At 49.3% G+C, this 25,808-nt stretch overlaps 1 protein-coding gene across 2 annotated transcripts in view; it reads right to left on the bottom strand.

The window, feature by feature from the left end:
- Positions 1-282: 282 nt before the first annotated feature.
- PDPK1 (3-phosphoinositide dependent protein kinase 1) overlaps positions 283-25,808 on the bottom strand; it is a 71,368-nt gene continuing 45,842 nt past the window's right edge. Inside the window, exons 7-14 of one of the 2 annotated variants that reach the window (XM_082858133.1) lie at positions 22,817-22,892; positions 18,482-18,550; positions 18,151-18,247; positions 16,952-17,125; positions 15,019-15,074; positions 7,581-7,638; positions 6,415-6,567; positions 283-5,990 (exon numbers count right to left, since the gene is read on the bottom strand). In XM_082858133.1, the coding sequence (XP_082714259.1) occupies positions 5,874-5,990; positions 6,415-6,567; positions 7,581-7,638; positions 15,019-15,074; positions 16,952-17,125; positions 18,151-18,247; positions 18,482-18,550; positions 22,817-22,892 (800 nt within the window). In that variant the 3' untranslated portion in view covers positions 283-5,873. Of the gene's footprint in view, positions 5,991-6,414; positions 6,568-7,580; positions 7,639-15,018; positions 15,237-16,951; positions 17,126-18,150; positions 18,248-18,481; positions 18,551-22,816; positions 22,893-25,808 lie in introns of both variants that reach the window. The other variant, XM_082858132.1, reaches the window with a different exon arrangement.

Genomic DNA, 25,808 nt, shown 5'->3' on the forward strand with positions numbered 1-25,808 from the left:
GCCCACAGGTCCGCCCTCGTAAAGCGCCCACCCCGACGTCACGCGGGAGGCGGAAGTTCAGGTCCGGAAAAGCGGCCGGCCGTGCCACCTTCCGGCTGAAGCCCCGCGCGGAGTGGTCCCATGACGCCGGTGCGAGCGGGCCGCGCGTCGGACTCTAGAGGGGTTCGCTGGCCTCCGCCGGGCACCTGAGTGCCCGGACGCCAGGTTCCCGGCCCCGAATCCAGGTCACCCGACCCGCGCCCCGGCCAAAGGAAGAGCTACGTCAGCGAGCGTCTACACTCTACATGCTTTTTTATTACAAGACTACCGAGCATACGTGGAAAATTCATCATCCGGTAACTACATCTAAAGCACAAATATTTGAGAAAAAGAATAAACAGATTCATTAAATTATGATATGATTAAATCATCGACCAAATAGAAAATTTATATAATAAAGCCAGAAAAAAAAGTTGTAAAATATAGTTTACAATAATTATTCACATTCAAGGCTGTACATCAATACATACAACGTGGCCCCGAACATGAATTCAATCCAAATAATTCATATATTAGATTTTAAATAACACAGACTGAACTAGAGGCCAACAATAGCCAGCAAATAACCTTATATAAGAATAAAAATACAAAAGTGTATATCCTAATATCATTGCATTATTTGTCTTCATAAGTTTTTTTTTTTAATTTTTGCTTTGCCTGTACATCACAGTTACAGCTACAGACCAGGTAGAGAATATTATACATGTTCTAACTGACTGCCACCAACCTGAAAGACAGCTAACATACTACTGGATTCATCCTATTTTGTGTTGTTAAAGAACAGCTACAGCAGCTCTAAATATTGCAAAAATTTGATTGCAATGTCCAAACTTACCATGACAGAGGTTTTTCATCAGCAAAACGACCCTTATTCATAGTCACTCAGCCAGATGGGTTAGACTAGGGTGGATTACACAGCTACAAAACATTTTGCCTTTTGTAAAAAGTTCTCTGTACATAAAGTTTGGTATTTCTTCATATTGAAGAAATGAATTCTGGGGGAAATTCAGGTATACATGTAGGCTTGCCCACCACGCTGTCTGAGCTACAGATAAAACTGCCCTTTGCTGGAACAGCTTCCGCCCCAGACCAGTTCTCCACAGGCAGCCTAATTTACAACCCTGCAATCTTGGGCCAGCAGCCTGCACCCCTCAGAGGCTCTGGGAGTGACTCCTGCCCCGATTTAAGGCACTTGCCATGTAGTCTGCCTAAGAGACAAGGGCCACACCCACTTGAGTCACCATCAGTTCATGTTAGGTTTGGATATGAAAAGAAACAATATGGAAAAACGCATATGGCACCATCTCCAAGAATAGTACCTTCACCATGTTCTCATAGTGGCTGCAGCCTCTGCCTCATTCTGTGGACCAACCTGGGGAGAAGGGGATTTGGGGTGTCAGAGGGAAGGTAGGAAACCTACTTCTGCACAATCTGGCTATAATCTCTGGCATAGCCAAGTGGCACTGAGCATGGCACCTAGAAAAATCTTTCATGCATGTTTCACCTCAGAATTGACAGACCCCAAACTAAAGTGGAGAAATTAAGAATGAAACCAAATTTGGGTGGTCTGTACTTCAAGACAACTAGGCAACCTGCAACACTGTGGGCGAGGGGAGGAGAAATCATTAAATCCTTGTCAGCCAGGACAATCACATTCTACAATGAAAAAGCCTGGCCAGGGTGCTCTACTGAACTGCTAAGACCTTCTGACTAAGTCCCGCAATTTGAAGAACACGGGGGCAAACAAACTTCTGTAAAATCTAGTTGTCTACATGGTTTCTTTTTCAAGTAGAGCCTTTGCTCTTTTACTGATTCCAAATGGCCCAATGTACTTTCTGAGTCTACAAACTTAATTACAACTAATCCACTAAGTATGTGGCAAGGTCAGTTCAACACTTTTTATCTCTGCTGACTGTGCAGATGCAAATTCAGTACCATTGTGGACACAAAGTACAAGACTCTGTAAATATCACCAAGCACTTGAAAGCCATAGCAGCAGGGATGGGAAGGTAACATGCAAGCACAACCAGGTTCTTTCAATAAAATAAGGAAATTGGCTTTTGGAAAAATATGTCACAAATGGCCTGCAGTAATGACAACATTTTAGCATTTAAAAAAAAAAAAAAAGAGCAGTCTTATTCAAACATTCTTGGGAACACACAGCTTACCAGAAATTGATTTGTTCAGGATCTGTAGGACACAACTAAGAAAGTTCTGTACTGGAACTCTGAACATCTAAGCATCAGATCAAGACAGAGGATAAGAGAGACTATACTAGCTTTAAAATGAACAAACTCTTTGACCCCAAAATACCACTTCTAGGAATCTGGGCAGGGTGGGGGCAAGGGAGATCAGAGTCAAAAATCAAAGAATTATAAGGATATTAATCACAGCATTATTTAAATAGTGAAAAACCAGAAACCATCTAAATGTTTTATAGCAATGAAATGGTCAGATAAATTATAAAAATTATTAACCATTAAACTCTACAATCATTAAAAACAAGGTTTTTGAACGACATTAAGATAAATACCAAGTGAAAAAAGCGGGGTGCAAAATGGTGCATGTTGCAATGTTCCCACTTCAGTTACAAAAGCAAACACATGTGTGCGGGTGGGGAGTAGGGGGCAGCAGGCTAGGCACCAAGATGCTCACAGTGGTCCTCCCTGGGCGCTGAGCCTCCAGTTGATTTTTTTCAGAAAACAAATGTTTCTTAACAAAGTACAAAATCACCTGGAACCCCATGCTGGCACCCTGTCCTCGGGGGTCTGTGCCACAGACTGTCTCCTACAATTCCTTCAGGTCTGCACCACAAATACCACAGAGTAGCCCCCAAGGGGGCTGGGGTAGGTGCAGCTCCCATCAGCTCTGGCATGACCCCAAGAGCCATCTTTCCCAAAGCAAGTCTGTAACCAGCCTCCCGAGAGTCAAGGTTCAGGATGGCAGGCATGCAGGGTGCCACTCACAGGGTGGGGCTTTGTGCTCCACATGGGGCTGCCCATTGCCCACTGGCCTGGTCAGGTTCACAGAGGGAAGGAAACCCCATCCAAACCCAGCTTCCTCACGTTCCCAGAGAGAGGCAAGGCACAGCGGGCTGTCTGGGCCAGCAGAGACTTGGCCCTCCTGGCCGTTCTCCCTCCACTCTGTGCCAAGAGAGGCTGCATGGTGTGAGACCATCGCTGCTTGACAGGTGCTGGCTTTGGTGCTTATCCCTGTCTTGTCCCCTCTCAGTAAGACACTCCTGGATCTATTAAACACCAGGGCATTTTCTTTCTCACCTTGGTTAAGACCACATTTATATATATTTCTAGGTATGTCTGCATGTGTACAGAGACTGACACCCACGTCCACGTCTTAGAACATAAGGCACCTGCATGCCAGAACGATGGCTCAAAGGATGAGGTGGATAAAACTAAAGATGACATGAGTAAGCACAGGGTAAGACTGGAATATATAGGGGCCTTAAAAAAACAAAAAGGAAAGAGGACTCTAAGCAGAGAACGGTGACCTACAAAGGGTTCAGCTGTCACTGGCTCAGGTTGGGCAGTCACTTCAGCTCTGCCAGCTTCGAGCTCAACCCTGAACCCCTTATTCTCTGGTTTCGGAGGTTAAGATGGAGCTTGTCGGTTAAGCCCAGGAGGTAGTGGCGCTATCCAGAGGGAAGAATGCAACAGAAGATTTGTCTCTCCCCGAGCAGCCCAGCCGAGTGCTCTTTTAAAAGCCAAATATCAGCTCTGCTTATTTCCCTGCAACCAGACACCCAGGAAAGACGCTGTGCAGAAGCGGGCTCCTCACCCTCCTAACTGCACACACACAGATGAGGACGCTCTGACGAGGGTAAATATAAACACGGGAGTGCGCCTGAAATCAAAGTCCTGAAAGAAAGGGTCAAGACTCACTTTCTGGAAAGCACGTGAACACAGGCAAGACTTTTCCAAAACGAGGAGGAAAGGGGGCTCAGTCTACGACCACACGCCCAGGGCACCCTCAGACGCCTCCAGGGCAGGCATCCCCTACACCTTGGTATCCTCGACACACACACACACACCCCAAGCAGAAACCCCTGGCAAACCTGGCTCCCACCTCTGCTCCCATCCAACCCCTCTCCCTGTCCAAGCACCGTGGGATTCTCCACATCCAAACCTTTCTCCTAGTTTAAGAGCCACTACTATTGTATCACTAAAAAAACAGTTTAAGACATCTTTCCTCTACATGTGGACCAGTGGTCACACAGGGTGATGGATGGTTCGTTCGAGATAGGAGATGGGGGTAGGGAAGTAGTCAGGGGACCTTTTCTGTGGGAGGTTCTGTTGGTACCTTTGTGAAAGTCTAAAGGAAATGGCAAAGTCATCCCTCCCCTGGGGACAGAGCCATCCATGTCTGTGAGCAGCAGCCCACGGGCCCCAGTGTCTGCTCCTCTCCCACCTGGGACTGAGGACTGCCCCCCAGGGACACCCTGGGCAGGGAGAGGAATGGCTGAGCCCTGCCTGGCTGACAGGCGTTCTCTGTTCAGGGGGCAGCAGCAAAGACAATCAACGGACCGGTAAGCCCTGGACCATCCTAAGTGCACAGCAGTGCGCAGCCTCTAAAGAGCTAAAGGAAATAAGCCTGAAACTGGAGGAGAGCGGGCTGGGGCTTGGGTTCAAGTGTGGTGTTCCTGCCCCTCATGCAAGGTGAGTGACACTTTTTTCCAGGCAAAGTCCACTTGATGGGGACCAGATGACCGGGCAACATGAGAAGGCTTTTTGATTTTCATTGTGCATATGTAAAAACACTGAGTTAGACTATGAGAATGTTCAACTTTAGCAGGAAAAGTGTGCATGTGGCAGCTGGGAGCCTGCCCTCCTCCATGAGGCCTGGGTGTGATGGAGGACCATCCAGTGTGCCAACTCCAGGCAACTCTCAGCCCTGACTTAACCCTCCACCTTTCAAACAAAACTCTCAAGAGGGGCCACCAGCTCTCACTCCTGCACAGGGAGGCCTCCAGGCCCATCTGTTGCACTGCCCTGGCCTCACACGGGGAGGGGAGGCCACTGAGCCCCATCTCCTGGTGCACCTGGTGTTCCTCCCGGGCAGGTACTCAGTTCCCCGCCTCAGAGGGCAACGCTGCTCCGAGGGATGACACATCAGAATGCTTGGCTGGCACCTTCTAACACAGCAGCGACTCCATGTTTCACCGGGAAGACCTGTTCTACTTCTCAGTGCCCGAAGCCTGCCCGGCCAACACAACTCACAGACAGCAAGGACCGCAGAAATCTCACAGCCAGGGCTACTTGAGGAGGCAAGCACGGGCCGTGGAGACCAGGCCATACACTAGGGACGCGAAGAAAGGAGCACACAGACAAAAGCCAAGAACCCGCCTGCCCCACAGAGCTCAGGGGCCACCCCAAGAGAGCTATGCCCGGCTCCCTGGTGAAAAGTTAGTTCCATGATGATCCGGGGGCAGAGAGAGCCCAGAGACATGCGTGGGTGGTCCCCTTGGCCACAGCAGGACCGGCAGGTGACAGGGCACATGGTAGAGAGCTGGTGCCGCGAGTCTGTCTACAAGTCCGGGCAGGAACCAGGCGGATGTGCACGATGCTGGTTCCCATGGCGAGCAGAGTGCGAGAAGCTCCACATGGCACAGAGAGCAAGCAAAGCGACCCTGAATTCCTTTTCGTTATTGGTTTTGTTCTTTGTGTGGTTGGGTATTTTTCTTTTCTTTTAAATAAAAAAGCTGCAAGGTTCCGCCGTCTGCGTCCCCCTTGAGATGGCTGGCAGGTGGTCTGGAAGTGTCCAGGTGGTGGTGAGCCGTGCTGGGCACACGTCCTGCAGTGGGTGCAGGGCCGCGGGCGTCACTGCACGGCGGCGTCCGGGTGGCTCTGGTATCTGTGCCTCCACACCTCCTGGATCTTTTTGCACCATTTGTGAGCATTCCCGCTCGGGTCCATCAGGTAATACGTCCTATTCGGCTGCAGAGACAGAAACGTTTAACATTCTCCAGGGAGTCCCACTAAGACCAGCACCTCCACCCATCAGCGAGCAACTGTAAAAAGAAATCGCCGTCCACTGCAGCCACCGCAAGTCCCTTCTGGAAGCACATGAACATGTGAATTTTTTCCTTCCACATATGTGCAGAAATTAAACATACAGGTGATGACCTATAGCTCCCTGAGGTCACCCCCAAACTGAAAACAAGCACAGGTATCTCCCAGCCCAACTGTGAACTGAGCCATGAACATTGGGGTCCCTGGAAGGTGGGAAAGGGGGAGACCACTGCCCCCCGACTCCAGATGCCTCCTTGGGCCACAGCATTTGGATGCTCTGAATGGAGGCACAAATTCCCAAAGGCCTCTTAAGTGCCCTGCAAGGGAGAACCCGTGGGGACAAACTCACCGTGTGGACAAAGAAGGTTTTAAAATTCTTAGCCTCTGGCCGGAGTTCTTGTGACCATGGAATTTCACCTTTCAAGACTTTGTTGACAGGATCCACATAATATAAGTGTGGCCCTTCTGTGAGCAGTAACTGTCGTCGCCGTGCAAATAAACCCTGATGCAAATTAAGAAGAAAAAGAAAGAAAGAAGACACTGCTAGTTAAGGCTCAGAAGTGGATGCTGACAGCACTTACTGCTGCCTTGGAGGTTGGACTGTCAGAGTAGCTCCAGGCACAGGGACCACTGCCAGCCACCTGCCCACTCGCCTGGGACAGAGGGGCGTGCACACCTCCTCCTCACCTGGACCCAGCCCCTCAGGTCAGAGAGAAGCGGGCAGCACTCACTGCCCGGCCTGTCTCCCTCTGTGAGCTGGATCCCGACGGCCCTGTGCCGGGCGTCATGTGGGGGAGCGGTCACACAGGCAGCGCACCCGAGGCCAGCACATCGGCACACGGCCCTGTTGCTGAGTCGGCCAAGAGGGGCCTGCCCTTGGCAGTCAGGACCCTGCCGCTTCTCCTGCCCTCTGCTCCGTGCCGAGGCACAGTGTCCTGTCTGCTGGCGGTCCCACCACAAGCCACCTTCACAGAGGTTCTCATGGCAGAGATGCCCCAGGGTATGGGAGGCTGAGTGCGGCCAGCATTGCAGGCTGGGAGCCCTAACTGAGAAGGGCCCACAGCAGCAGAGAGAGAACATTTGTGGAGTCTGATATTTTGGACATGTTAATCCATTTAATTAATCCATAAGACATAATAAATAAGATTTTCAAAAACAATTCTAATGAAGTGATAAATGACTTGCTGGGATTCAAACAGAACCTCTTCAACCAGACAGAAACCTTGACCTCAGTGAACCCAGCCTCAGGCACAAATCGGAACCCTGGCTCCCCAGTCAGAAACGAGAATCTGCATTTCTGTCTGCCACTGCCTCTGCGTGCTTTCAAGTGCCTCCCCCGAATGGCTGAAATCTTCCTCAGCTATGAAATCTAGAGATGATCTCTTAAAGGGAACCAAGACAAAGATGCTATGGGCAATGAGTTATACAGGAGCCCGAGGAGCAAGGCCTGATCCTGAGTGAGAACTGGGAGGAAGATACAGACGCACAGCAAGGAGCCATAGTAATCTAACTTACCTTGCGCTTGTCTACTGGACCCATTTTTAGTATTAAATTATTTTCTACAAACTGGTGCCTATAAAAAGAAGAAAACATGAATGAGACACCCATATCAGAGTCAGAGACAGAAATTCTCCAAACTCCTCCCTTCAAAACAAACTCCCCGATGGCATTGTGAACTTTGCTTCAGTAACGTGAGAAAACCCAAATGTACCTTAGCATGCAAGCCCTACTGCTTTACAGAATTTGCAATCTGTATGTGGACCAGGGTCCACAGATCCTAGAAATATCACCTACCCTCACCTCTCCTCAGCAGTGTTTGCACAGCAGGGGAAAGGCAGAGGGGAGGTGGTGGGAACACAAGTCTTCATTACTTTAAGCAAGGCTGGGGTGAGACGCAGAACCCCACCAGAGCGGGGAGGCCGCTGCGAGGAAAGCTCAGGATGCAGACTGTTGTTCTCAAGTCACCTCCTCAAGCTGGGACCCCAACTCAGCACTCAGAAACCACTGCACTGTTTAGAATCACAAATCCCTAAAAGAGCCAAGTGGGAAACTTGGTTTAAGAACATCTTATCTGGGGACTTCCCTGGAGGTTCACTGGTTAAGACTTCACCTTCCAATGCAGGGGGTGTGGGTTCGACCCCTGGTGGGGGAGCTAAGATCCCACATACCTCAAGGCCAAAACACCAAAACATAAAACAGAAGCAATACTGTAACAAATTCAATAAAAGACTTTAAAAATGGTCCACATCAAAAATAAAGAGAACATCTTATCTGGTATTTCTACCATAGTAATAAAGCACTTGTATACAAAGACGGCAGGAATTTAGAAGGAAAAGCTTCAAATACAGGTTTTGACTTAATATATGTTGTTACCAAGTATAGTCCACTTTGATTCGTAGGAGTTTAATTTCTGCAGGTTCTCTCTTTTGGTTAAAGCTAACAGTTACTGCTTTACGTTCTGTCTGATTTTACTGAAATTCCTAAGGTTCTACTGTAGAAACAGTAAAAGGCATATGACAATTGTCTCCTCAAACAGTGACAATTTTACCATGTGAGTATCTGAGCACATCCACCTGCTTCCCCTGGCTCCTCTTGGGACGTCCTCCCACCGAGCTTAACTGGCCCCCAGGTCTGCCCAGCCTAACCCACCAGACCAAGGCCCACTCCCCAGAGCCCACTGGGCTTCTCCACCAAGGTCCCATCACGGAGGACCCAGGCCCAGGTAAACTGACACAGCATCATATGGATTTTGAAAACAACTAAGAAAAATGTCAATAACAACAAAAAAAGTGTTATGACCTTTTTGAGGAAAAGTGCGATGCTTCCTCTCAGACGTATTTAAAAACCAAACAAACAAAAACAAGACTTGAAACAAAGAAAAAAATCAAGGAGATTTTATGAGAAGGAGATGTAATGAGGGTCACTGCAGCACAAGAAATACAGGGCCAAAGGGAAAGCCCCTTAACCAGCAGGCCCTACTATGTCAGAATGTTTGCGTAGTAAAGAACCACAAATTGATAATAAGCGGAAGACTTTAATTAAGTTATCGGCGGGGCGGGTGGGGCGGGCCAGGCGAGTGCCGTCTAATCCCAGGCCAGTTAAGGACCACACCACCAAGGCCTCCAGTTAGCTGGGCTGCTGGGGCTGGATCGCCAGGGCAGCCTGACAGGCAAGGACAGAAGAAGCCTCAGGGAGCCTTTGCAGCCTCAGCTGGGTTAACATGAAGGACGGTTTAAAACAGTATATTAAACAAGAGAACGAAAAAGAGAAGGGGCCAGTCACCTACGCTGAAAAAACAAGTCACCAAATACAGAGTAACAGACATGACTACACGGGAACAAACGGAATCTCTAACTACAAAAATAACCAAAATTCACATGAGAAAAGGCTGGAGAAGATTTTCAGCAAATGTTACCTATAAAGAGTAAACATTTGTACTCTAGAGAGCATACATAAAGCAACATAAAAGGCTTAAAACCTTGAAAGAAAACTGAGAAAGGACACAAACTGGAAATTCCCAAAAGGGAATTAAGTGACCACAAATTCTCAATGGCTCTAAACAAAGAAAGGAAATTGAGCCCCACTTTTCAGGCGTTCTACTGGGGTGCACTGGGGTGAGGTGAACGCAGGCGGGGGCTGTGGAGTAGCATTCTCACCAGCACCACCACCACCGGCCCTGAAATGAGGAGGACTCGCTGAATACTGCAGTAATCCGGCTCCCAGGAATTTATTCTAAGGAGGAAAAGAAAAACAAAAAGGAGCACAAATGTTCACAGCAGTACTAGTCACATGAGTGAACCTGAAGCCTGGGAAGCAGGCGAGCCCCTTCCCAGCCCTGCAGAGGGAGGGGCCCAGCTATCTCCTGACACAAGGCCGAAGCCTGCACCACACTCTCCCAGCTTCTCCCAAGAGACAGGAGAACCACGGGTGGCCCAGAGCGGGAGAGGCCAAAGCAGGGCTCCGACTGCACCCCGTGGCTGTGGTGAAACGAGCCCAGGAAGCAGGACGCAGAGTGGGTAGTCGGAGCAGCCCAAGGCTCCACTGTTAGCGTAAACACCCCGGTCCATTCATTTAGTTAACTAACCAAGCAGCTTACAACAGGCTACCGGTTATTGATCTACTTTGAAAAGCTTAAGGACTTAAAGGAATCATTTTGATCTTTTACTTCAGAAAGTCAATTCCCACCCTCGTGAAGAAAGCTCCCCCAGACCCCCGCCCCGCACTGGCACCTTCTTCTCTCTGGCAGGTGGTAGATGCCGTCTGCAGATTAAGCGCCGAAACCAGACCTAAGTCAGAGACACGCCTGATTCTCAGCATGTAGGTAGCATGTAGTTAGCATGTAGTTAGTGTGTAGACAGGGCTTTAACACAGCCTCGCTTTCTCACACAGCCTCTGGCTCCCATCATTCAGGTGACAGTTGTCATTGCCTCTGTACAGATGTCAACGTGGGGGCTGAGAGTCTCACAACTTTCCCACCATCATTTCACAAGGGGTAACAGTGTAAAACCCCCCACTTTTTTTGATTCCAAAGCCAGTTCTCTCCTCCTCACCCTCTCCCATCCCACCCAAACCCTGAGAAGACCAACCTCAAGGATATAAACCTGAGGCCACCAGCAACTTTGGGCCATTTCAGGAGAGCCGAGTGAGTCTGCCAGGGCCCGACGGGCTCTACAACCACCTCGGGCAGGCTATCCACGCTGGGCTTCTAGGCAGGTAAGGGAGAACCACATGAGCACGGCCAGTTTGCTCTAAAATGCCATCTCTCAACCCTTCAGGTCTCAGGACCCCTTTATACTCTAACTTTATGGAAGACCCCAAAGAGCTCTCCTTCATTTGGGTTAGATGCATCGACACTTATGTATAAGAAATTAAAACAGACATGTTCAAATATTTAATTCATTAAAAAGCAAAATAAATCCATTCCACATTAACATAAATGATTTTTTTAAAATAATTTCTTTCGAAAATGAAGGTAATTAATGAGAAACATGACACTGCTGTCTTTGCAAATCTCTTTAACATCTGGCTTCACAGAAGAGAGCTGGATTTTCACATCTGCCTCTGCCTTCACTCTACTGTGATATGCTGTCCAGGCTGAAGTACATGAAGAAATCATAAGAGTATTTTAATAGCCTTTTCAGATATTTGTGGGCATTCTTCTTTGATACTACACCAAAACTCCAGAAGTGTAGTTTCTTAAACGTTAGCTGCCATGTGGAATCTGAATCCCCAAGAATGAATTTTTCATACTTTTGACATTAGAATCCACCAACCTACCTTGCACTTTGAATAGATCTTCTGCCCTTATATGATTTTACAGCACCAAACATTGGTCATCTGGAAATAGTGGTTCGCTGAGTTATGGAGATCTTCCAAATGTTGACAAATTTCATTCTACGATATCAACAAATCAATTCATAAATATTGCTACCTTTCTCCCCAAAAAAGTCTTAAATATTGGGAAGATGTTAAGCTCACAGTGATGAATAAAGTTTCGCACAATTCTAATTTTCACTTGAAGGTTTTGATTTTATCATTGGTAACAAACACCAGCAGTTGTTTTCCTTGAAGTGACAGGCTCATTCCAGTCATTTTCCAGAAAAATGCTGGTCAAATAGCCAAGTCTGAACAACCAGTTTGTCAGTCAAACCTTCCAGTGAAAATGGTCTTCCACGAAAAGAGCAGCTCCTTCAGCTCCCAGCACAAACCACCACACAGCGCTTTTCTTGAGGTAGCCGTCACCCTGTAGGTGCAGCAGAAGTGCTTTATGCGTACTTCCCTTTTCGTTCTACAGCACATTAATTAAATCAATCATCTTCAATGACCACTCCTAAGGGAGGCTGGCTTGTTGTCTTTTCCTCTGCCCCTGTGATCGTGTGGCTGTGAAGAGCCGGATCTTTTCGCACCTCCTGGTCTCCTAGTGCCATGGCCGGGATTCATGACCTGGCACTGACAGTTTTACCCACCGTTGCTCCCGCACCATCACTGTACATGTCAACATGTTTGTTCCAGAACAAATTGTGAGATTCAAAAGAGGTGCTCAACACGGACTGTCTCAGCACAACGTGTGCTTTCTGCCAAGCACTTAGGTAAAAGAACCATCTTTCTTTGATGGTAAGTTGGGGTGAACACCGGACAAATACAAGTAAAGCAGTGAGTCTAGTCCCATGTGTAGATTCATCCACTTGGAAGGCAAAAAAACAATTTGGAGGTAGAGATACCAACTCACTCCCTGTGTCCTCCGCAGCCACATCTTTAATCCAGAGAGTCGCTGTATCGTATCGTGGACCACCGTTATGGCCGGGATTCCTCTCAGTGGCTCTCATCTGCATCAATAGCATTCACTCAGCAGGGTCAATGGCCCGAGGCTCTTCAGCCTCCCAGCGCTTGTGTGACTCCTCCCGCCGCCCCACTTAACTCCTCGGGTAAGGCGCTGCAGAGGCTTTCTGATGTTTGGCTCTGAAAGAGCTCATCACAGGTACACTTACAATATTCAATTCCTGTATTTTAAAATGCTGAATGACTGGTCTCTAAATGATGCTGCAACTTAACTGGCACCAAAATAATATGCAAAGACATTCTGTTCATAGACACAACACAACAAGGTATTCACATCTATAAAGCCAGGGAAAGACAGCCTTTTGTCCTATTTCTGTTTCATATTTACAGTTTTGCCTAGTTTCTCTGGAGTGGATTCCTTCCTTCCATGAGTCAGAGAACCCAGTGTCTTCTTTTTGCATCTTTAGACTGAGGTGATGCTACTGTGGGTGGGAAAGCAAGTCTTCTCCCTTTTTAAGTCAATGATCTATACTCAAATATGAAAAACATATAAATGTTCTTTTGTTTTAGAATATATCATTAAAATCTAAAATAAGTTTCAGATACAAATTATTAAAGTTTTTGAGAAATTTTAAAATAATATTGCCAAACAACTCAAAGTATACTTACTTCTTCACTGTGTTTCCATGTGGACACAGGAAAAATTTCAGGATTGCAAAGCAGTAAATTACTCGATGATAGGAAGTTACAATAATTATAGGAGGTATAGCTGAAAATAGCTAGTAAGAGCCCAGCAGAAATACTGAGAACTTATTAATGTCTAAAAGTGCACATATTTATACCATAAACCTACTTCTTTAGAAGATTCAAAAGACAGAAAACACAAATTCCATTAGCTGTCAAAGCAATGTCATCCTACAGTGTGTAGCTTCTGAAAAACTCCACTGTACATTTATAGAAAATAAAAGTAGAAAAGCAGACACCATCTTAGTATTATTACAGAATGATTATTATGGTCCATGGGCCAGACATTGAGAATCACCGTTCTAAAGAATGTGCCTGAGGGATCTCCACTGACCAAATGAGAAATGCCTTAAGCTTTCCACAGCCAGCTTCCAAATGGGATTGAATTGGGAGGAAAGGGAAGAGAGCGCAGAAAAAAAAGAAAGAGTGGGTGAGAGGTTGCAGGGCCTGACCAGCCACCAGTTGCTCTGCCCTGCCCGGAACTTAGGCTGAAGGGCCCGGGCTGCCCAGGGCCTCTGAAAACACCCCGGGCGAGGCACATGGGCCTTCTGAGTAGCCACCCCCATGTCGGCAACAGTGCTTCTCGGCCGTGCTCTGCACCCGGCCAAGCCTGTGGGGAGGACACAGCAGGCCCTTCTCAGGGATCACAACCTGGTGCATGCTGCTCAGAGGACCTGCTCAGAGCAGGGCGCCCAGAAGGAGCCCTTCCCTCCTGCTCAGTACACATTAGGGCTCCTCGGAACACCACTGCAGGAAACATAAGCCCCCAAGAACTGGAGATTGTTTCAGCTGGCCAAGAGATACACTCACTTTTCAAGAAATGATCTTTTTTTTTTTTTTTTTTTTGATGTGGACCATTTTTAAAGTCTTTATTGAATGTGTTACAGTATTGCTTCTATTTTATGTTTTCGTTTTTTGGCCATGAGGCATGTGGGATCTTAGCTCCCCGACCAGGGATCGAACCCACACGCCCTGCATTGAAAGGCGAAGTCTTAACCACGGGACCATCAGGTAAGTCCCTAGAGACAATCACTTCTAATTGTACAAAATCCTAGCCTCATCCACCTGCCACTTTTCCTCTGCGTCCCCCACTCCCATTCCTCCACACAACAGCGCCCATGTCCAGGTGGTCTCTCTTCCTCTAAGCTTCCTTCCCCACCCCCACCCAGGCTCCTCTCTGACCGTGCAAAAGGTGAAACCATAAAAATGCTTGAAGAAAATGTCTAGGTGGAGAAGCTCTTCTCAACAGGACCAAGATGGAAAGCAGAAAATAAACACACAAACAGGTTCAACTTTGTAAGAATCTGCAACTCTCCCCACCAAAAAATGCACAAATAGAATGAAGAGATAAACTGAAAAAAAAAAATGTTTGCAAAATAAACAGAGAAATAGTCTTCATATCTATGGCTCTGAAAAGTCAATTTTAGAAAGATGCAAAACATACAAGAAAAAAAGAGTCAAAGGATACAAATGAACCTCAAAAAATAAATACAAATGGCCAATAAACATGGAAGATGTTTGCCTCGATAAGAACACAAACGCCAATCACATGGGTCCATTTCTAGAGCATCTGAACGCTCCAGGGCAGGAAAGGCTGTTGGGCAGCGGTTATTTAAATCATGGTGAATCCAGGTCCCAAAACGGTTGCTGGCATGCCTGGCCCACCAAGTCCCAAAGGCCAGAGCCCGGAGGGTCCCAAACCCACTCACCCCCCAGCCAGCCCTCCAAACACCCACTTCCAGTTGGACACTTTGAGGGTCCTTATCTACAGAAAGGCAGCTGTGTGAGGCGGAAGGGAGCAGAGCCTTTACAGCAGTGGTGACGAAGGCAGGACGCCCAAGCTCTGTCAGTTACCACGGCTGGCGTTCATCCCCGCGCGTTCCACCCTGCGTTTCTAAATGGGGCGCTGCTTACAGCTGTACGTTCTTACCAAGGGTTTCCGCTGGCCTGCTTCTCCAATAACAACCTCTTCTCATCTTCAGAAAACTGTAAGTCCAGTTCAAAAGAATTAGTGTCCAGGTCGTGGATATACTGCTCGATGTTGCTTCCCACCCTCTGGGGCAGCCCCGCGTCCGCGGCGGACAGGGAGTGGGAGGAGGAGGACGACGACACCTGCATGCAGCCGAACTGGCTCAGGAGATTGTCGTACTGCACAGAGAAGAGGGAAAAGTGAGAACAGTGCCTGGACTTCCCTCCAGTCCAAAGATCCAGACACACTCTGACCTATCGTACACCCAGCAGGCTTCACCCCAAAGGCCATGGGAGACGAGTCACCGACACGCAGCCCAGCTTTCTCCTCTACTACACAGCTGACCACCAGCCTCAGGCTGGATCCAGCCTGCCCTGCGTCCCCCTTCTGATGGCAATGTCAGAAGCTGTTTGCCCCAGAGAGGAGCTTATCCTCAGTCTTAACCTACAGGAAGGGGAGGCCCGGGACCTGTGGCCTGCTGGCCTCTTTGAGCCCCGTGCTGCCCTGGAGGATCAGGATTAAGATGGCGACACTTGAGTACCAAGAAGCCAGAGCTCTCAACATGGCAAACATGATGGAACAGCAGACAGAGGGCCTGCAACAGACACTCAAGAGTACGCACACACCCATGAAGCCAGGCTCCCTGGGCACCGAGACCTGAGACAACCGGGGCCCCAGTGGCTCCCTCAGAGCCTGGCCAGCAGAACATGCTGCTCCCCTGGCACACCCCTGCCAAAGGCCCTGGGGACCCCACCTGTGCCTGCCGGCCATGACCCCAGAACAATATCAGGGCCCAAGGGCCTGGTCGGCAACTAGGGCCAAGGGAGGGAGCCCTTTGCAGTCTGCACACACAGAGGCTGTGGACAGCCGTGACCACTGAGGTAGGGAAGCAAGTCAGTGGGGAGCACAGATGGCACTCCACATCTGGCTCAATTCAAGTCTGGGCATAAAGGATATTTTCGGGCAAAAAAGGGAGGGATGTGTTGCTTAAAACAGTAGGTAGGAGACATAGGGGGCTCTTGATCTCCAAGAGGTGATGCCAGTTGTAATTTTAACTTAGTCTTGGATGACTTTTACGTGAACTCTAGAATTCCTCAGTCAACTGAGGCGGAACTCTATATAAGATAACTGGTTGCAATAAGCCACAATGACAGAAATCAAACCAGAAATATGGACTATGACTGATAAACAAAACACCTGACATTACATGTAAATATGGGGGTCCTGGTGGAGGGTGACCTGAAGGTGGTGACAGACACACTGCAGCTCACCATCCTCCTCAGCCCATTTCTGCATGTTTCACACCATCCATAAGGAAAGTTTAAAGGACAAAGTATACTGAAGACCCTATGTCTGAGCTTCCCTCGGACCCCAGGGTGCCTCATCCCTCGAGCCTGTGCCACTGTCCCGCTTGTACCAGGCACTAAGAGCCGATAGTGACCAGTGTCCATCCTCAATACTACATCCCCCCAAAGTTCAAAGCAGCAGCAGCACCCTGGGATTCTCTGGGAAATACCAGAGGCATTCCAGAATGTCTTCAGATACAAAATTATAAGGACATCAGCCAAAACCGGAAAATAGAAGCCCACCAGGAGAATCAGCGCCCAGGCTCTGGTTCGACCCCTTTGGGCAAAAATTAACTAGAGGAAATGAGAAAGGGATGCACACACCTGGTGATCTGCACTCGGGGCAGACGTAAGCCTCTTCGGCCCCAGTCTCAGTGGGACTCAGACTCGGGCCACAGAGTGTTCACTGCCCCTCCCCCTCCACGGATCTACACTGGCTCCCCCTTTAGCCACTCATCCCACCACCTGGGGTCCCTGGCCCCGCCCAGAGGAGCCACTTCCCAGGCGGGGCCGGCAGGACCCATCTCAGCCCTGGCGCACTGGCTTACATTGCCGTAGCAGTCCTCATCATCTTCTGACATGGCTGGTAAGTAAGCTGTGAGCTTCGGAGGCGTCTGGTGATGCAGGTTCTCCCACGTGATGGACTCAAAGAACGGATGAGCTTTCAGAGGGCCGTACCCTTCCATTTCTTCACAGCCTAATCGCTTTGTGGCATCTAAAACCTTAAATAGAAGTCAAGTCAGCATTGGGGTTAAAAAGTAATTCTGACAAAAAAAATTACTTCTGAGTAGTAGTTCTTTTCAATTCTTGGGATCTCCTGGAAATAGGAAGGGCACAGTGTGCTGGGGACAACTGAGTCACCATGGGGGGTAGGGGGGTGGCCACGCGCAGCTTTCACTTCTCCGGAGTCTCTGCTCCTCCCCCCACAGGTGAAAATGAATCACTACATCAAAAGTTAAATGAATAGCAGCAAGTATTCTCTTAAAATCCTAAAACAAGAAAAAGAGGAACTCACTGGCTTTAATAAGAGAATGAAGAGTTTACATGAACAGGAAGCTATCACAGACGGGGAGTAAAGTGCCTTGGGTCCCCCGCCTGCACGTGGTCTCAAAGGGCCCCACAGCCAGCTCCTCCACAATTCGGCTGCCCCCCCCAGACCCACAGAGGATCCAACGCACTCCCCCACTGAGGGGACAGACACACAAGGGACAGGTGGGAAGAGGCTGACTGACCCTGCTCCCCCAAATCAAGTGAATGGAAGGTCTGGAGCCAAAACACACCAGGGGAAGGGACACTATAGTTTCTAGAACATAAACAGACACTCCCTTCCTGGGTAAATCTGTTTACCTTTGCTATATAGCTTGGGTTGATCTTTAGCACCTTCACGTAGCTGACTCTAAAGTTGATACAGATGTCGCTAAGTAGAATTTACAACCACCTGCCACTGCAGCACACCGAGCTGCTGCAGCGTCTGGTAACTTAAAATGGTGTGTGTGTTGATGAGCAAACGCAAAGTGATACAGTAATTTCCTATCTTATTAAGCTCAAGAATCAGGCACTTGGAAACTGAAAAGGCCTGACAGGATGAGACTGAAGATATGCATCTACCTACAATCACTATCAACCCTAAAATGCCCTTTTATTAAACATAGGTGCCTCCAAGGAAAGGCCCTCTGACCACAAGTTCAGAGGGACTCAGGGTGTGGCTACTGGATCATCCTACCAGAAGAAAATGTGAAATATTTACCAGAAGTTTTTCCACAAGATCTCTTGCCTTAGGAAAGAATTTTTCAGGAAAGTCATATTCCAACTTAATGATCTTCTGAAATATAAGATATTCATTTCTGTAAAATAAGAAAAGCCATCATTCTGGGCAGGGTCACACAAACCTCCCAGTACAGAGCTGTACTTTCCTGGGACAGCCATCTCCCTCTCTCCCCAGAGAGCCACCATGTTCACTAAAGAGCCGTCATAAAACCTCCCCCCACTCTGCCCTAACCCTGGGACTGCCCCCTCCCACTTCTCTGTCAGGCTGCTGAGAAGGGCTAGGAGTGGGGTGTGGGGTGTGGGTCTCTTACCCAGCTCGGAACGGTGGCAGTCCTGCCACAAGCTGGTATATTATGCATCCAAGAGCCCAAAGGTCTGAACTTTAAGGGAGGGGAAAAACAAAGAAGAATGACATTTGTAACATTTCAGTGGCGAGCATGGTTCATTTCCATCCTGTCTGTTCACACCACCCATTTCAGCCTCTAATCTATTTCTCACCTTTAAAACCAGGTCAGTGTGAGGGTGAAAACCTGCTCTGGGATCTCCTTGAGGGGGCCTCTCTGCGGATCCAGGACCAGAGGATCCCCCACACACACAGCAGGCACTACTGGGCCAGGCTGGGCGCCTCGCTCAGGGGCAACCAACGACCTCACAGGCCCGGTCTGGTCCTGGCCAGGGAGCAGCGGTCACTCCTGACTACAGCAAATACTGGCCAAAAAGCCCCTTCTTCCAGTGCCAGGGGCAGGGGCAGGGGCACTGGCAGGTTGGTACAGCTGAGTCTCAGATTCTCTCACAGCTCACTGTTTACCCCCAGGCCACAGACGCGAGCTCATGTATGCCAAGGAGCCAAATCACAGTCCACAGGATGCGCACAAAGCAAGCTTTCTCTTTCCCTTCTTGGACTCACTGTGCAAAGCCCTGCCCCTCCTTTATGAACATTTTAATTATACATTTTTAAAATTTTTATTTTTATTTATTTTTGGCTGCATTGGGTCTTCGTTGCTGTGCATGGGCTTTCTCTAGTTGCGGTGAGTGGGGGCTACTCTTCATTGTGGTGCGTGGGCTTCTCGTTGCAGTGGCTTCTCTTGTTGCGGAGCACAGGCTCTAGGAGCGTGGGCTTCAGTAGTTGTGGCACGTGGGCTCAGTAGTTGTGGCACACGGGTTCAGTAGTTGTGGCTCGCAGCTCTAGAGCACTGGCTCAGTAGTTGTGGCGCGTGGGCTTAGTTGCTCCGCAGCATGAGGGATCTTCCCAGATCAGAGCTCAAACCCGTGTCCCCTGCATTGATTGGCAGGCGGATTCTTAACCACTGCGCCACCAGGGAAGCCCTTAATTATACATTTTAAAGGAAACACACTACGGTTCTGAATTTCCCTAAGTCTTTTCCAGAACCAGCTGGCAGGGACCCTGGAGGGGCTGCTCTGCTCACCACCCTCCTTCCCTCCTGCTCCTGTTTTTTCTCTCCCCTCAGTGCATCTCAGAGTTCATGGCTGAGAACTACTTTGCATATTTTATTTCCTCTGTAAATCTTGCATTCTATTCCCAGCTCAGCCCTATGAAAGCATCAAGACACAACTTGCCCTGCATGGCCAACTACCTCCCCACAAGCCCTAAATGTACGGAGGGTTCATGCATTGCTGGATACAGTCAGTTTCTGCAAGAGGCCACAGCTTGGCATTCTGGAAGATGAAATCGTAGGTCGTGGGTGGAGACAACAGGCCAATTACAGTGCTGGGGGCCTTGGGTGAAGGCTCTGTCCTCAGACCCATATCACAGCACCGTTGGCCCGGGGTAGATGAAGCACTTGATGTGGGTGAAAAATGCCACAGATCAGAAATCTGAGTCACAACACACAGATGGAGTGAAGGGCATGTTAAAAATGAACGTACATTCTACTCAGTAACTAGTTCTTACACTTGGTTTTCTCTGCTGTTTAGTGTAGTTAAAATGGGGAGCTACAAGAGAAAAACGCCAACGGAAAAGTATCGGCCTTTCCATGTGGCAGTGGCCAGAGAGGAGGGGAAGAGCTGTGGGGTGGGGCTGCCTCTGCTGCTTTCACAGGTCATCTCCAGGGAGTGGGACTGCCAGCAGAACGGCTTCTGGGCTAACTTTCCACAGGTATCTTGCCATTTAAAATGTTTTTTAATACAATGAAAACTAAAGGGGGAAGCCAGTGTAACATTTCTGGAAAGCAGTATGCACCGATGATTTTTTAAATGCTCAGTTAAACCAAGTCACTCTACTTCTTGAAATTCAAAGAGGAACGTGGGGGATCCCTGCTCCCAGGGATCCTGCTCTCTCCAGCTGAACAGGCAGGAGGGCCCTTCTTCCCCAGCGCAGGACATGCCGCACGTAGAGGCACACCAGGCTGTGCCCAATATATGAAAACTACTTCAACGTCTTTAACAGTAAAGGAAAAGCTCAATGAACTACAATGAATTCATATGTTGGAAAATCACACAGCTGTTAAAAGATTTCTGCCAATAATGTTAGTGATATGGGGAAATGTTCACCATATAATCACAGGGAGCAGGATTCAAAACTGGTTATTCAGTATGATTCCAGTTGTATAAAAATTATGTAAACACATTTAAAACACACAGAAAAAAGTAGCTGGAAAGAAAGACATACCAAAACTTATCTGTGACTACAAGTGGGTTGGAGACTATGAGTGTTTTTTTGGCTTTTATTGTTTGTTTGTTTTATTTTGGCCACCCGGACTGTGGGATCTCGGCTCCCCACCAGGAACTGAACCCAGGCCTCAGCAGTGAAAGCGCCGAATCCTAACCGCTAGACCACCAGGAAACTTTTTTTTTTATTCTCCATATTTTCTAAGAATTCTTTATAATGAGTAAGTATCATTTTTAGAATCAGGAAAAAAATTAACTATTTTTTAAATAAGTATCACATGACTTTAAAAATTAAAAGCATAAAAAGGCACCCAGTGAGGTCTCACTCACAGCCCTAACCCTTACCCCCACCACAGATAACCAGTTATCCATGGCTTGTATATCCTTCTTGAGGTTTAAATGCACAGACAAGTGACTCTGGGTGGCCACTCTGTATCTTCCTTCTCTCACTGAGTAGAGCCTGGAGACCTTCCTCCATTAGTACGAAAGGAGTTCCTCTTCTTGAAAGTAAACCCCAACTCGAGGGAAAGCTAGTTCTTAGGCAGCAGTGACACACACTTGGAGAATCTGGCCCAGTGCACCCACCACCTGGAGGAGGGTCTCTCAGCCTGGGCCCTGTGGGCATCTGGGACCCGTCATCCTCGCTGGAGGGCCATTTCTACACTGTAGGATGTTGGGCAGCGCCCTTGGCTCCACCCATTCCCTTCCCACCCCCGCCAAGTTGTGACACCAAAACTGTGTCTAGACATGGCCAGATGTCCCCTGGCGGGCAGAACTGTCCCAGCTGGGAAGCCCTGACCTACAACAGCATCTGGCCCACAGTGAGAGCTCAAAGTCTGTTGGTTCAATAAGAGTAGAAAACAAAAAGCAAAACAAAAACAAAAAAAGCCCAAAGAGCCCAGCAACTGCTAAGATGCCCAAGCTTAATTTTTCTGAATATACTTCCAACCATCATGTTTGTGCCCTGTGGCTCCACCCCCTAAAGAGGTTTTAAAAAGCCATCAGGCTCAGAAACACAGAACTGCTGTGCCAAGAACCATCACGCCTCTGCTGCCCTGGCAGTCGCTTGTCACTTTAGGAAGGCGGCCCCTGGCAACCTGCCACTGCACGACACTGACCGTGTGGGCCTCTGTCAGCTCCAGCGATGGTCCCAGTGGGTTGAGTGTCTGGCTCAGGGCAGGAAGAATTCAAAGAAAAGCTTCAACCACAGAACTTGTCATCTCCAAACTCTGAAAGCCTAGGTTCTACTGCTGCCTCTCCATCTTCTACCTGCCTCATGTCCACCCAAGACAGCACCCCAGACTTCTCCCAGCTCCTGGCCATCGTCACCCCCACCTGCTTTACCTCCACTGCCCAACTGCCCTGCCACTGACCCTCCCCACTCTCTGGACCTCCACTCTTGTGAACACAATATCCCACTCCCTGCACTTCTCATTTTCACAACTGAGGACTCCACCAAGGCTCTCAATCCTGTCGCCACCACTGGACCTCCCCCCTGTAGTGATAGCTGGGCTCCTGCTGGGAAACTGGCCCAGTCCTGTCCCCTCCCACAGACGCTGCCTTCTGGGCCTGTCCTGCACTCTGCAGAGCACGTTACACTGAACAGTTGACCTGCTGCTGCTGCCACAGCCAGGGTGCCTGAGCTGGAGGTGGCACCGTGGCACCAATGGTCCCGGGGCTCTGGGACACAGCAGGAAGCCTCGTGTCACTAATACAGACCTGTCGGCCACAGTACTCCCCACTGAATAGTTAGTTGTTTAGTTGTTCCTGAAGGAACAAGATCAAATCTCGAAGCATAAAAGCAACAACCACCCCAGGAAGTATAAGTAGTAACAAAGTAGCACACAGGTTATCAAAGGAAAGATGCTGGTTAAAAGACAAATGGCTAACTTCTTCCAAAGTAGGCTTGGCTATGTAAAGGCCATGAAAGGCACTCTCTTAACTATTAATTTCACCTGAAAAAAATACCAACTACTTATAGAGAAAAGAGAATTATGGATCAGATGAAAACAGGTTACCTTTTACAGGCCGATTTCTCTGTGAGCAGCTCTGGAGAAACATACTGGGCTGTTCCTACAAACGAGTTGGCCCTGGCTGATGAGAAGAGGGAAAAGGGTAAAGTTCATGCTGAGACACAGAGCATTTTCCACAGTGGACGCTGCACAGTCAGTGTTCATCTCTCGGGAAGCCACCGTCACCTGAGATCAGACTGTACGCTCCCGAGAACGGGACTTGTCAGAGGCCCTCCCATCACACCCCCTTCTTGGACCCGCCCCTTTGAGGGCTGGCTTCAAGGTTGCCTGCTCAGCAACACCAGCCCTGACTGCCAGGGCAGCCCCTCCTGGACCCCTCCCTGCCTTTCGCCAACACACCTGAGTGGCCCTCGCCCAGCGTGCTGTCAGCTGGGAGCATCTTGAGGACAGGGGCCTTGTCTGTTCACTGCTGGACCTGTGGTGCCTAAAACAGCCCCGGACACACGCAGAATGTGGAAAGGACTGGATCTCCCGCAAGCTGCACGCAGGGCAGGGATACCCTCTCCTCATAACAAACAGTTCAGGCAGGTTAGGGACTACGAGAGGAATAAGACTCGGGCGTCACGGCCAGAGACCCTCTACAACAGTCTGCCACCTCTAGTACTGGACTGTGCCAAGTTCAACTGCAGACTTGTGGGGTCTGGCTGCTGGCCCCACCCATCACTGCCACAAGGAGGCATGACACCCACGTCACCCTAGCAGGTCCTCAGGGGCTCATCAGTGGCCAGGCAGCCCTGAAAGAGCAGCACTGTGGGCACAAGCCAGCCTGCCCACACCCCATCCCCCAGCGCCACTCCAGAGGTATCCCCCGCAGGGCATCCTCTGGCATCGGGGACAGAACAGCTGCTTTCAGCCTTGCCCACAACCAGAGGACACAGGATTGGGGATTCCTGTGTGAGAGCCGCCCACCATCTGAGGACAAATCACTTCTCTAAGGAGCACATGAAGTGCTGGGTCACCTCCACTGATTGATTCACTGGGGACACCCATGGCACTAGCAGCCAACTGCCTCCCACGACCTTCCACGCCTGCGCTGCATAACCAGACTCGGTAACCCGCTTTGAACGGCTGCCAGCGAGGCTCTGGTCCTGCTCAGACTGCCCTTCCCACTACCAGGTCCCTGCACGGCAACCCGGGGCACATGCAGGACACAACACCACAGCTCAACACCATTGTGCTCCAGACAAACAAGACCCTTTCACCTAGCCTGACCTACAGATCAAGCTGTCCCTTTCCTCAACATCTTTAATAATCTGGGCTAGAAATTACTTGTCTCCGTAGACAAATTTTCCTGAACTAACTTAGAAAGTGTACCGGGTAAAACATTACACCAATATACCTACCACTGAGAGGTCTCTGGCCCTTCAGGATCACTTCTGAAATCAGGCAACACTAAAAACTGTAACAGGCCCCCGGTGAAGGGACCTGCCTGTTGGCCCCACTGTCTCAGGTGTGGACAACTGGGCCCCCGGGACATCTGGCAATGCCTGGAGACATCTCTCGCCGCCACAATGGGGGCGGGAAGGGGCTGCTGTCACCTAGTGGGTAGAAGCCAGGGATACAGCTAAGTATCCTGCAGGGCACCAGACAGCCCCACAGCCAAGAATTCTCCAACCCCAAACGCCCCCAGGGGCTTGGCTATGAAGCCCTGGGTGGCCTCCTTGGGACAGCGCTCTGCCCAGACATTAGCACCTGCCCTCCAAAGACCCAGCTCTAAACACAGCAGGAGCAACTCACTCAGTTCTGGGCTGTTCTAGAGGAGGAAGAGCTGGGGAAGGGAGGATGGCTGAAATTGCTTCTTTTTAGTCTTTCCTTCTCAAAGTCAACCACCCTGCTACACAAAGTGCTCCAGTTTGGGGAAAGTACCCTTCTCTTCCTGCACTTACTGAAGGCTCTGTACTGGGCACCTCAACTTAGGCCTGACTCAGAAATAACTTGACAGGGTACAGCCACCTGCAGTAAAACACAACAGACCCATGCTTTGTCTATAGCTGTATTCTTTACAGTGTATGGCTATAAACAACACAACACCAGAATTAAAATGCAAAAGAAACCCAGGGCCCATGGCCACACCAATTCAGCATGCAATGGTCTGCTGTGAGGCAGGCCCACTGGCCATGGTGGCCATCGGCTCCCCATCTGCCATCCCTGGGGTGGGCAGCCAGCAGGGCTCCCCATACGGGAGACTTCCTAACTGCGGGTCCAAGAGCCTCCAAAGGCAGATGCCTAAAAAATACAGACAAGGCCGACATGCTGCACCTTCCCCATGTGTTCCCAGATGCGGTCTCTGTCCTTCTCTGTGCCCTGGAGCCAGCAGGAACCCCCAGTGGGAGACAGGAGAGAGATGGAGATTATTCCTCCTGGCCAACCCCCAGGCCACAGCCCTCTCCCACCACAGAGCCCACCCCCCACCCCCACCCCCACCCCGCCCTCAGGTGCTGGTCCCTCCCACCTGCCCTCCCAGGGCCGAGGGGCTCTCTATCCCGCTGCGGGAGTCCAGCTTCCTTGGGCCCTGCTGTCTGTAACTGGTCCCCTAGGTCAGCTACTCTCCTGTAGAGACTTCTCAGCCACGTTTGCATCCTTCCAGGACCCTGACAGCCGAGAACACTGAAGTGATTCAACAGAGGAAGAAAACAAATCAAGAGCTAAAACCAAGTGAAACCAACCTTACAATGAATCAAAGAAATGTTAATTAATATGGTAGCCTATCAAATCAGCAAAGATAAAAAAGAAGGAAAATGCACAGTATTGGCAAGGATTTGAAGAGGAAAACCTCACAGTGCTACTGGTGGGAATGTGAAATGCTGTGACTTTGGAGGAGCAATTTTCCAAAAAACATCAAAAGCCATACAGGACAGGCTTGCTTTCTGACCCAGCAATTCATTTCTGGCACCTGATCCTCCAGGACGGAGCCAGCACAGATGGCAGGGCCATGACACAATCCTTCGGGGGACAGGCTTCAACTCAATACTTCACC

This window comes from Leucopleurus acutus, assembly GCF_964270905.1.
Source record: "Leucopleurus acutus genome assembly, chromosome: 16".
Lineage (NCBI taxonomy): Eukaryota > Metazoa > Chordata > Mammalia > Artiodactyla > Delphinidae > Leucopleurus > Leucopleurus acutus.